Below are 13592 nucleotides of genomic sequence, written 5' to 3' on the forward strand. Positions count from 1 at the left end.
TTTTAATGTGAGCAATAGAAATAATCATGCTTGCTTTAGGAAAAACTATTAAAAATGGCCTCAATGGCCTGCATTAACAGCATATTGATTTTCACGGCAAGTGTCGTAAACAAACAGATTTAATCACACTGGCAGACGCGCAGTGTATTAGTGCTGGTTTATATGATGAAACACTCTAGACAACACACACACCCTTCTCCACAGGGGACGGCTGAAGGCCTATTGTCTTTACAGCATGAAGACTAAATTGTTCCCAAGAGGCTAACACACGAAGACACACACTTGTGCACACATTAGAGTGATTCTCTTCCTTCATGTCACCTTGACCCCGTGCCATCGCAGACTCTTCGATCTGAGCCATTTAGACAGGCTGGAACCTGCGAGCACTGTTAATAATTGGGGTAAAACTTACGTAGGTTTGAACGTTTTCTTGCTGATTGCATATTAGGTGTTACAGTATTTACATGTTGACTCAAAAAAGGAAAAAAAAGGAAAGATGTCAGGGGTCTACAGCAAGAGGAAGTGGGTAGGTGGATAACAATTAGTGTTAGATTTTTGTCCACATGAAGTTCTCTTCAAACGTATATGAATTTGGTGAAAAGGAGAAGCATAAGGTAGAAGCAAACATTGTAAAAGCACAGAATATGAGAGAAATGTAATTAAATTGGAAGGAAAATGTTAAAGGGATAGTTTACCCAAACATTCACATCTACTCATTTCATTCCAAGCTGTATGGCTTTCTTTCGTCTGCAGAATACAAAAGAAGATATTTTGAAGAATGTAGGTAACCAAACAACATTGAACCCCGTTGACTTCCTATGTGTGGCCACAAAGCCACAGAGACATTTTTTAAAATATCTTATTTTGTCTTCCAAAGAAGAAAGACTCCTATGCAAGTTTTGAATGACGTGAAGATAAATAAATGATGACATTTTAAGGAAAAGAACAACCCTGTCATCCAAAGTGTCTCATAATAAATGAATTGCTAACCTGAAATGTTGCTTCCATGTTGTAATTTATGTCGAAAGTAAATGGGGGGATTTTGATTTTATGTCAAAGCTATGACAAGAGAACAGTCGTTGTTTAGTTTCTGATCTGGGCAGGAAGCCAAACCACGATAAGTCATTTCAACAAGTGTCTTCAACAGAAATCTTGAATAATCTGCCTGAGAAATGACATCTGGGGTGTAGTGTCGTGTTTTCATTGTCTGATTGTTTCTGATGTGATTTGATAACATCTCTCCACTTTTCAACACTTTCAGACCTACAGAATATTTTCAGTATTTTATTTTGTATGAAGACTTATTGTGTTTAGAAATCATTAAGATTTTTTTTGTAATAGAAATGAGCTTATTTTCTTTCATTTGAAGCAGCTTGAAGCTCATATGGTAATGAGAGGTGGGAAGATCAATTCTGATTGATGAAACAAAAGGGACTACACGCACACACATGGCCAGGACAAAATGGAGACCGTCTGGAAGAGCCAAATTAGTATGCATACTAATAAGATCTGCTTTTATTCATAATCAGCTGTGTGTGTGTGTATTATGAGCATCAGCAATGTATTGTAGTCCTGCAGTTTCACTGTTTCTGTGCAAGTATGTGACCTGCATACCAATCACCCTTTTCACACAGAGATCCTGGAAAATACACAGAAAATGTGTCCAGGAATTTGTCCCGGGATCGTTAGATTTTGTTCATCGTAGTGATTTTCTGGAATCTGTGCGTGCGTTCACACACATCCTGTAAAGATCTCGTAAAGACACGTAATGTAATATACTGCAATGTAATGTTATGTGCATTTTTTTGTCATGAAAATAGGGTTGATCACGGTGAAAGATATTTCCTTGCGGTGTTTTTAAATGACAAAGACGTCAATTTTAAAACAAACTTTTTTATTTATAGTTTTTATTGGTAAATGCAGAAAAACGGAAGAGTCACAAGAACGCAAGGTAGGCTATAGCCCAACGAGATTGAGCTAAATATAAGATAAATATAATATGTCATATGAAAACAAATAAAAGCCAATTGTTCAGGCTTGTTCAGTGCAAATTTACACAGCCTTAATGAAAAAATATAACAGAATGCTGCGAAGTTAAAATTTGCAACATAGCCTAATGCAATACAAAAGGCACGGTATAATAATTTTTCAGTAATATGATGTACAAAAATGTGAGTTTAAAAATAAGTTTATCGTTTTTTTAAAACAAAGTTTTAGAAAAATAATTAGCATTTAGATTTTGTAACCATTTCGGAATAAGATCGCGCAGATCGAATGAAAAACCAGTTAATAGGGCCTAAAGAATATTGCACATAATGCTATAAAAACCATAAATAAACACTTAGGTCGGTACATGATCATAATGTTTATATTTACAATGTTTTTGTTGAGAAAAACAAGCACATAAATGTTCGGGTGAAAGTTTGGACTTAGTCTGTTAACAGTGGGTTTCCATCGCTCTGGTTTTATTCGCATTTTGTCAGAAACGAGTGATGGAAACGCCAAATTTCGATTTAAAAACCCTTAATTCGCAAAAAAAGTTTTTACACTTGCTTGAGGTGGTTTTTCATTTTTTTCGACAAAGGGTTAATGCGAATAATGGGAGTCCAAAAAGTCACGTAACTGCACTATGGGACGGCATAACCTGACTAACCAGAGAACTGATCTTGTTACACAGCATTAGAAATGTTGTTATGGTCATTCTTAAATGCCTGAGTCAAGTATAGTATTTCTGTAATTGCCTCTTAGAACTGTCACGACTGTGTTTCCCAAACAGCAGGCATCCACAAAAGCACCGCATTTATTGTGTTTCGTAATCGTCTGCTTGCGCAAGTATTATTATATATGAAAATTATTATATTCAGTGGCTTCTCTTACTTTTCTTACTGATATTTAGTGGCAGTTTATTATGAAAGTGACGATTGACTAGTTGGATGGAAACGGTGCTTATTCGCAAATGTTTTATGTGATAGTCCATTTTTGCGCATAAGATAAATTCGCAACTTTGGATGGAAACCAGGCTAGTATCTGCACAGAAACACACGGGCTTCTCCGCAGCAAGAGCACGGCAGGTGCACGCATGTTTTAAAGGTTGATAAGCGATCAAGTTTATTGAAGCGCTGTGTATTTTACTGTTAATAGTTTTGATAAAAGTAATTTCAAGTTTAAACTGCGTTTAGAAGCAGACAACGCTATTCTCTAATCTGACCTTAAATTTGGCGATTAGGACTCTTGCATTCATCCACGATTTAGCTAGACAAATAGTAGGACTATTTTTTTAGTTTTTGATTTACTAACGAACAAAAATGAATCGCGTAACTATATTTGTTTTCATAGCCACATTATTTACGATTTATTATAGATGTGTGTCATCACTACGGCTTTTACGGCATTGTTTCAGCCTTTCGATGCTTTCCGGGACTGATCCCGTTAATGTTACTAGGTCCCCTTTCAGGAATCACTTTTCGGATCTATCCGGGATGCATTTGCGTTCACACAGAAGGCACTCTGGCAATTTTTGGCAATTTTATGGGATCAGAGGGCTGTGTGAATGGGGTTATATATACTCTCTTTCGCTCTCTCTTGCGCACACACACATACATTTTCCTCCTCAGGGCAAATGAGGATAAACCTTTAAAATTTAAGAACCATTTTATATCTATTTGAATGAAAATGTTACACACACACACACACACACACACGCACACACACACACACACACACACACACACACACACACACTAGTTAAGGGTTGAGTGTATGAAATTTAGCAGCATCTAGTGGTGAGGTTGCAAATTGTCACCAATGGCTCACTCCACCGCTCACCCCTTCCTTTCGAAGCACTACAGAGGCTGACAGAGGACTAACACGTCATCATGGTTTCGCTTCTTTGCCGAATGAGATAACTTATTTAGGAAACGCAGTCTGAAGAGCAGTTTGTTTATTTAGGGCTAAAAACAACATGGCAAATTCCATGCAAGAGGTGTACAGTAGATAGAAATAGCTCATTCTAAGATAATAAAAACATTACGCTTCCTTATGTAAGGTCTTTATACACCTCTGTCATACATTGCATTTCTGTCAGTAGGTCCTCCAAAGAACTACACACTGGACCTTTAAGAAGACATTTATTAATACCATTGTGGTATTACAAAACTAGACATTTATTAATACCATTGTGGTATTACAAAACTAGAAAAGGCTTTGTATGAGGATAAAACACTTAAATGAAAAGAAAAATCTAAGCAAGTGAGATGGGAAATGATCTGTGTGCTGTCATCTCTACTAGCTTCTTCTGGTTTGTGACAGCTTCATTTTCCTCTCTGCAGTCACTTCCCAGCCTGATGATAACCCACACGAAGACGCGTGCCCATCGGGAAAGCATGCGCTAATGACATACAGTTCTGTGTACTCATATCTTTTCCTCTAATATGAACTCTTGAGGCTCTCTTGAGGGATCACATGTTTGTGCGTGTAATTTGTGTAGGGGTGTTAGCAGTACTCAGATTCTCCCAGATTCTCGACCCTAGTCGAGTAAACACCAAATGGCCTGTAGAAACGCACAAAGCCGAGGACCAATGGATGGCAGATATTTCCCTGAGAGCCACGCTGGAGTTCACACAGGATGTGTGCAGGCGGTGGCGGCGGCGGCGGAGGCGCGTCACATTCACCCGGAGGACGGTGCTGTCGGTGGGGTGGGGGGGAGGTTAACCGGCAGCTGTAAGTGTGCATTTGATGAGGGCCGTTTGAGAGCCGTTAATGTTGGTGAATGGAGTGAGACAGCAGAAGATCAAAGCTCCGACTGATTCCGATTTGGACGCCGGTCAAATCAGAGGGAAAAGGCTGTTTGGATTAGCCAGAATTTCCCAAAGCTTCCAGACTGCTGCGTTTGACTGATTTATGGATTGGGCTTTTTTCCAGCGCCACCTTAGTTTGTTTGCTTTGAGTGCGCTTCTGTGATTCTGACTGGTTTATAAGCCACAGAAACACCTGTGGTCTTTATCATTGATATACATTGCGCTGATGGGGTTTAATGCGCTTTAAGTTGATTTTAATATGTATTACTTGATACTAATACTAAAATAGCACACACTATGTTTTTTTTAGAAAAAACATCCTGGTCAATATATGTACGGCTCTTTCACTGTTAAAGCAGACCTTAACCTCGGCTTCTGTCCACAACAAATCCCGCCTTCCTTCATTTGTTTGGCCACCTCAATTATAGATTGATATTGATGAGCTCATTCAGAGTCCATATAAAATAAACTTAATTCCGTTTCGACACAGCAACGTAAACAAAGTAATATTGTACATTATACAATAATAATAAGAGTGTAAATGATTATATGGATTAAAATGATTAAATAGATGACAAGTAATCGGGACAAAGAACTCTCTACTAACCTTAACCTCACCATACACTTTATTATTAAAGCCATTTTCAAATATTTTCTTCATTTTGTTGAAAAAAAATGAGGGCTGTGCGATTTGGGGAAAATGTCTCATTGCGATTTTTTTGACACATTGCGATTTGATTTGCGATTTAATTTTTCTAAATTAAGCTTCAACTCAATATTGTCAATAGTGTGCCGCACAGTATATGGGTATAGTTACCCTGCTGGAAAAAAATCTATCGAAACCATTACAGAAATTCTAATTGTTTCCATTAAAACCATTACAAAATTCATTTTTGCATTATTGAAATAGGAATTACTGTTGTTCTAGAGGTTGCCAACTGCCAGATTACACCACACCAATAGAATCCAAATACCAGTGTAAACTATTATGGTTTTCATTAAAATAAATACAACTCCCATTTTATAACCCTTAAATATTGCGGAGACTTGTGGAGCCGGACTCAAGTATAAGCGTCCAGGAGACGCGCCGCACAGGGCAGAGACGCGCCGCACAGGGCAGAGACGCGCGAGTATGACAGGCTGTGTGTGCGCGCGTCAAGTTTAAACGGCTCACCCGCGAGACGCACTGCATGGGACAGAGACGTGTGAGTTATGACAGGCATGTGTATGTGCATCAAGTTTAATCGGCTCTTCCGCGAGACACGGGAGACACGCCGCACGGGGCAGAGACGCGCGAATATGACAGGCTGTGTGTGTGTCATAGGTCAAGTTTAAACGGGCAGAGATGCCTGACTCTCTCTTTCTCTCCCACTTTCTGTTTTTTTATGACAGCTGCTTACACAGTTGGCAAGGGCCGTGCTGATTGGGCTTAACGGAGGTGCGCTCACTCAGTTGGTTAGCAAGAATGCCACTCAAAGCGGGCTTGGAACAGACGCGTTTCACATCGCGTCCACATCGCAGCCTCTTGCGATTAGCAAATCGCAACGTCTCACATCGCGATTGCGATTCAATTTCGATTAATCGCTCAGACCTAAAATAAAAGTCTGTATGATCTAATAATGTGATGTGAATGTAGTTCGGGAAAAGGTGGATTCGATCTTCAATTCATATGTTGCGTCAGTACTACTTGTCACGTGTCTTATTCAGTACACTACAGAAGCTGCTGGGAAGTTGCGTTGTTTTTACAATCTAATTTTTTTTACGGAGAAGGACCCATGGGTAGATGCCCCAAAAAAGACGCAAAATGTAAACGGCCCCGAAGTGATTCGTACACGGCATGGTAATAAAACATTCGGGGCTTTACTGAAAACTTTCGGGGCTTCAGCCCCCTTAGCCCACCCCTAGCGCCGCCCCTGATGAGAGGAGGAATGATTTTGATGGAGTGGAAAGCAGAATAGATAGAAATAAAAAATGTTTGAAGGGGATTGAAAGAAAAACAGGGCAGTAAAAGAACAGAAAGACAAGAGGGAGAGACAGGGAGTGTGAGGCGAGGAAGGCCAGGTACCTGAGAGATGCAGAAAACTAAAACACAGACAGATGTGTTGAAACAACGAACCAATCCCCTTCCAAGATCCGTGTTCCCCTCTGAAGGTCATGGAAAATCGGTCATGTAATGAGAGGCCGCTGGGGAGGTGTGTGTGTGTGTTTTGTGTGTGTTCCTGTGAACAGGGTTCTCCTTGACAAGGTCAAATGCGTACGTGTGTGTGTGTGAGCAGAATATCTTAAGAATGATGTTAGGACAACAGACCTACCTCTACCTCTTTATTTATAGATTGACAGATCAGTCCGAGCTACAAAATGCTAGAACAGATGGTCATCTGTGCATGGGCAGCTGTGTTTGATTTATGACATGTGTTGCCTTTAGCTGAAGTGTCAGTGTTGACCAGTGTTGATAGATTATTTGACGAATGACCATCACTTACCAGAATTCCTGGAGGCTCAGCCGAAGCCAGTGGTCGCTGTAGTTTACAGGCTTGAGCTTTGACCTCTGTCTGTGGCTGCAGTTAGTCTGCATTGAGTGCGACATGGCTGGAGGTGGAGTATATTGCATGGATTTATAACAGGCTGCTGAATGAATGGAATATTTTGTATTGCTACAGTACAGAAAGTATGTTAATGTCTTCAGTAGATATAGTGAGCAATTCCATGCAAATGTCAACCGTAACTCTTATCATGTAGCATTAAAAAATATATACTGTATATACTGTATATATTTTCTGTTCTCTAAAGTGACGACCCTTTCCTTTTGTTGAGTGTTATCGCATCTGGTTTGTGCATTTTAATTCACAGAATTCGTACAAAAAACTTTCACATCTTTTTTTGTACATTTGTAAACTCGTGCATAGACTGATATTTTTCTGATGTCTGTATCTTCAGTAGTTTAGAAAAGTATAAACATATGATTAAATGTATATCTAATAAATACATTCTTTTAGAATTGATATTTTAAGATATGACTGCAAACATTCTCAATGCTGAAATTACTCTCTAGTTAAGTTCAGACTTCATAATAGTATTGGTGTTTGGACATGGGGAAGGGTTTGGGTACAGTTAGGATGGCGTGAGGGGTAGGTGTAGGATTTGGATGTAGTTTTTGTATTTAAACTTAAATTAAGGGTGCGTTCATGTTTGTAGTTCGGTCATTTTGGTCCGCACCATAAAAGAAAGAAAATAATTTAGTCCTGGTTCGCTTAGCGTTCAGACTGGCATTTTAACATAGAACTTAAAGATAATGAACTTAACAGCTTACGTGTAAAGTCGCAATGTGATGGGACAGCTTTTATGGTTTATATTTTAAAAAGGAACTTACCGGACATCCAAAACAATGCTGTGTGCTGGGTTATAACATGCTCAGTGTAGTTAGCAAGCCGGTAACTCGCGAAGACCTCATGAAGTGTTTAAAGCAGTCAAAATGGCCCCAGGAATTCCTCCGTTACACTCGCAAGCACAGATCTAATAAACACTCCGTTTATATTACCAAATCACTTGATTTTCGGGTCGTATATTGTTATCACTTTCTGTTTTTGGTTCGGTTCGATGCCTTTGGTCCGTGTTGCGTTCATATTTCATAGTTCATTTGAAAGTGGACCAAGACGCATCTTTTCAGCGGTCTCGGTCCGCTAGTTTGGTGCACACCAGGGTTCGGGTGGCAGCGTTCACACTTACACAAATAAACCACACTAACAGAGCAATCGCACCAGAGTTCGTTTTAATCAAACCAAACATGGCGTATGTGAACACACCCTAAGTCAATGTGACGTCTTTGTGACAACGAAAACAAAACAGACAATTCTAGTTTTTTATGCAATATTATATGTATGTTAGGTAATATTATAGACGATTTCAAAGCAACAAAATAAATAAACGTTTCCGCACAAGTGCGCGTTTGTGGATGGAATTTAACTTCCAGTACACATCCGAATACAATAGAGTACCTGTAGATTATTTGTGATAACAAGCAAATGAAACCGAGAAGAACCGTTACTTGGCTAAACTTAGCTCAACTATATTTAGAATTTAGACTGCGAATACCAAGCTCAACCGACATCAACCATTAGATGTCAATGTCCCCTGCATTTTCTTTAAATGCGACAAAGTTACATGTACAATTTAACAAATTTATATGGAGATATGGGGAGGGGCCATGCATGCTCGGACGCTCCATTGCGTCATCGATCCCCCGTTTTAGCCCCGCCCAAAAAATCCTGAACAGGGAATCGGTGAAAAACTGTTTAACGGTTTAACTCCACAATTCAGTACTACATACTTCTGAGTCTTTGTAATGTGTTTCAGCAATACAATTCTAACATCTATAATGTGTTTAGAAACGAATCTCAGAATTCTCTTTACCCGGACTTTAAAAAAAACATCAACCCTCCCCAAACAGCATCTCTTCATGACATACAGTATGTCTCATCTAGAGGGTGAGACTATTGAATGTCCAATAGCCAGCCTTCCAATGATCCAAACAGTTCCCAAAGGATGAGTCCTGCCCTACATTTTGTTCTTAGCCTTCATCACAATAGGGAAGAAAACATATTTTCAGCTTTTCATGCCGACGTAAACTAAAACTCTTCATTTTATTTGATCAGCATTGGCTGAATGCAGTAGTGCTTCACTGTTTGATTTTATGAACCCTCGTGGCCGTTATCTTCAGATTTATTGCTGCAATAACCTGATTTATTTGATTGTTTATGTAGATAAACTCTCATGAAAGGCATGACGTCCTTCAACTGCACACAGTTCAGTCCACACACGCACACACACTCCAAAGAGCGGTTAGGCTTATATATTATTAATCAAAGAAACCAGTAACAGCTCGAATGTTCTGTGTCGTTCTTGCCAGGTCATGTGTGCTGTTGTTTAACCGTGTTGTGCTGAAATATAAATACAGCTATCATATCTGACACATTAAGAGTCACTTCATTTAAGCATGCTTAATGCAGAACTATTGTCAGTTCACTAAATACACAAGAAGCAAAGACGCCCGTAGAGGGAAGTGGACGTTCCCCTTCGTTTTCCTTACTAATGTCTGTGTTTAATATTCATTTAGTTCAGTGTGGTCATGTTCCTACTTAAACACGCCATACTAAAAGCCCTGTTAGCTTTCCATGCTCGCGTGTAAACATGCATTTAGCTGAGCCATTCACTCTCCAAGCATTTTAAACTCTCCAGAAACCCCTTTTTTTTGCAATTTGCAGTGGATTTCACAATATTGGGCTTGTGATACTTTGCATGACTCAACTTCACTTCAGTTGCACAAACTATATATATATAATAATTCTGATAATCAGAATATCAGAATTGAATATCAAATTTATTGTGACGTGGAGCCGGGTTTTGAACCAATAGGGATGGCAGGGCAGGGCTATGCAACATTTTAGCACAAAAATTGGATATAGGAATTTAAATCTCTTATATAGAAAAAAAATATTTGAAAATTATATTAGAAAAATATTTAAAAAATATCTACATTTAGCAATGCAGTCAGCTATGGTGAAGATAAATGACTTAAAGGTCCAGTGTGTTATTTTTTAGAGGATCTATTGACAGAAATTCAATATAATATTCATAACTATGTCTTCAGAGGTGTTTAAAGACCTTACATAAGGAAGCGTTATGTTTTTCTTCCCTCAGAATGAGCTATTTCTATCTGCATACACCGCGGGCCCCATTGCATGGAATTCGCATGTTGTTTGTACAATAGCCCTAAATGGACAAACTGCTTTACAGAGCACGTTTCGTAAATACGTTATCTCCTTCGGCACAGAAGCGAAAACGCAACAACATTTTAGTTCCGTGTCAGCCGCTAAAATCTCCACATTGCTCCTTTAAGGCAGAGTCGACGCCAGACCACGACTAACAGGAGGGCAAGTGGCTCCCAGCGGGAGGGCACACAATCAGCATCATTAATACAAAAAAAAGTAAAAACTACCACATCTGTGCAAGGGCACACGGTCACTTATAGAACTTGTGCAGGATGCCGGCTCAAGTGAACAATGATAACACAAATTAAACTATATTAACGCACACTTACCACCGCACTTAGGCTTGCTAAAAGTAAATGAAACGCATAACGTACCTTTTAAAAAAGCTGAATGCGCCTCTTGCGAACATTAAACCTCCTTAAAACTGTGGCCCGCGAGTGCCCCCCCCTTGGCGCCGGCCCTGCTTTAAGGTGCCACAGTTTAAGAATTAATGGATAAAGTGTATTATGAAAACAATTCGGAAACAAATTAAACGGGTCCATGAAACAAGTGTAAGCGTTACGTGTCTGTTGCTTCAAATCTTATGTCAAAAATGTATGATCTCTAGTCAATGTGTAGATAGTTGACTTTGGGGATGCTCTGTAGTATTTGCGTTATGTGATGAAGTGTTGTTGTGTGTTCGCAGGCTCTTTAACCTGACGTTGAAGAAGCTGGTGATGCTGAAAGAGCTGGAAAAAGACTTGACCTCTGTGGTCATCGCCGTCAAACTCCAGGTCCTAACACCTTCCTCTTTCCTTACCCGCCTTTATTTATTCCTTTTATTTATTCCTGTTTTTAAAGATGGTGTGAAATCAAAATTGATGATGTACTTTTTAAATAATCTTATATATATATCACAATGTAATTACTTTGTTATATATATTGGTATAATATATATTATGATATAATGTTATATTTTTGGCCTTCATTTCTTATACTATAAGACATATCTTCCAAGTGTTAAGTTATATGTCAGGTTATAAATGATTGCATTTGAAAACTTTTGAAAAGAATGCATCCCGTGTAAACATCCCCTAAAAACACATAAGGTTGGGCTTTACCCAAAACCAGCCTGACCAGCAACTTCCTGTTTTTTCTCATTTTTCTGTTGTTTCGCCTCTCCCACTCTCCCCCTTACACCCATCTCTCTCGCTCTCTCTGGTTGAGTTCAGGGTGTCAGATGTGAGAGTTGCAGATTTTTTCACCATCTGTTCTTGACTGATTATCATTTTCTCTCATCCTTTTCTCTCTCTCGCTTCCAGGGCTCAAAGCGAATCCTTCGTTCTAATGAGATCCTGTTGCCATCGACCGGTCAGACAGAAACCGACCTGCAGCTCACATTCTCATTACAGGTGTGTGTCCTGTGTATGGAACCATAATTCTACTGCATACATTGAATCAGACAAACAATAACTCGGTCATCGTTTACTCACCTTTAAGTTATTCGAATCCTGTATTTTGATACTATCTTTGTTCATTGTCATGATGTCATCGTGTGCAGCAGAACCTAAACCGAGTGCCCAAATACAAAGATGGCAGATCTTAAAATGCATATTTTGGGAGATGATGTTAGCTAACGGATGTGTATTATTTAAGATATTATAGATCGCCTTGCTTTCCACACTGACAGCTCTAGAAATCTCACTGATGTGAAACGTGTGATTCTCAGTATCCTCACTTCCTTAAACGAGACGCCAACAAACTTCAGATTATGCTGCAGAGGAGGAAGAGATACAAGAACAGAACAATCCTGGGCTACAAGACTCTCGCCCTCGGCCTCATCAACATGGCGGAGGTAAACACCCAGATATCTTTCATCTCAAATGCCCTTTCTCAATCGTTCCTTCATTAATCGATTGATTGATTGTTTTTTCAGGTGATGCAGCACCCGACCGAGGGTGCTCAAGTTCTGGGTTTGCACAGTCAGCTGAAGGATGTGTCAGTCCCTGTCGCTGAGATCAGAGTTTATTCTCTCTCCAGTCAACCCATCGACCACGAGGGGCCAAAAGCCAAGATGAATGGTGAGAGATGATTATTGTCAAAGACGGTTATTTTACCAGGATAGTCCTATTTAGAGAGAGGCTCGGCAATGGCTGCGTGAAAGAGCGCAACAATAAACAAAACAAACCGAAAGCTACAAATGGGTAGTTGATCAATAAATAATAATAATAATAATTTGTTACAATTATATAGCGATTTTCTGGGCACTTTACATGGAAGGGGGGAATCTCCTCAACCACCACCAATGTGCAGCATCCACCCGTGTGAATATAGAAAATGTAGAAAAAACAAATGCTAATTTACATAAAAAATTAATATATAGAAAAAAATCCAAATGTTCATTTCAGATCAGCATTTCTAGAAGTATTGTGGTCATTCCAGTCCAGTGTGTCAAACCTCAGGAGTGACATTAAGTCTTCCTACAGCAATGTGAAAGACGGACAGCATAAGACAAGACACATGAAAACTGTGATGCCAATAGAGGTTATCACTTAAAAAAATACTTTTGAACTTTTCCTAAATACATGTAGAAATATTACTGTTGTAGTGTACAACACAATAGCAAACTGAATTAACCAGTCTTTCTAAATGAGCAAAGCTCATTCACATCTTGCATTCTCTGTGGTTCCCTTTAAATGATTCAAGGATCTCTTATATTCGCTAGTGACCGAAAAGTTCAATAGTTTAAATGAATCAGTTCAAAAGAGTCATTCGTGTGCGAGTCGATCTAAACACAATGTGCATTCATACTGGCGAACTCGCTGTGTACAGTATACGCTGATTCAACGATCCAACTGCACAGCTAAAAATATTACAATGATGTACGTCATATTAATTTAAGAAATTTCAAGAAATTAAACGTACTTGGATGCAAAACAAACAGCCGTGAAACACAGGCTGGCTCTTGTTCTGCAACTCTTTTTAGCACCTCAGTGTGCTGATAACTAAACAGCGCCTCCACTGTGTCGCGTCGTAATGTCGCAACTGC

At 39.2% G+C, this 13592-nt stretch overlaps 1 protein-coding gene across 2 annotated transcripts in view; it reads left to right on the forward strand.

The window, feature by feature from the left end:
• LOC130554834 (phosphofurin acidic cluster sorting protein 1-like) overlaps positions 1-13592 on the forward strand; it is a 51950-nt gene that overhangs the window by 23806 nt on the left and 14552 nt on the right. For both annotated transcript variants that reach the window (XM_057334707.1, XM_057334709.1), the window contains exons 2-5: positions 11250-11337; positions 11866-11955; positions 12273-12398; positions 12480-12624. In XM_057334707.1, coding sequence (XP_057190690.1) covers positions 11250-11337; positions 11866-11955; positions 12273-12398; positions 12480-12624 — 449 coding nt within the window. The remainder of the gene's footprint in view (positions 1-11249; positions 11338-11865; positions 11956-12272; positions 12399-12479; positions 12625-13592) is intronic.

Source organism: Triplophysa rosa, linkage group LG1, assembly GCF_024868665.1.
Source record: "Triplophysa rosa linkage group LG1, Trosa_1v2, whole genome shotgun sequence".
Taxonomy (NCBI): Eukaryota; Metazoa; Chordata; class Actinopteri; order Cypriniformes; family Nemacheilidae; genus Triplophysa; species Triplophysa rosa.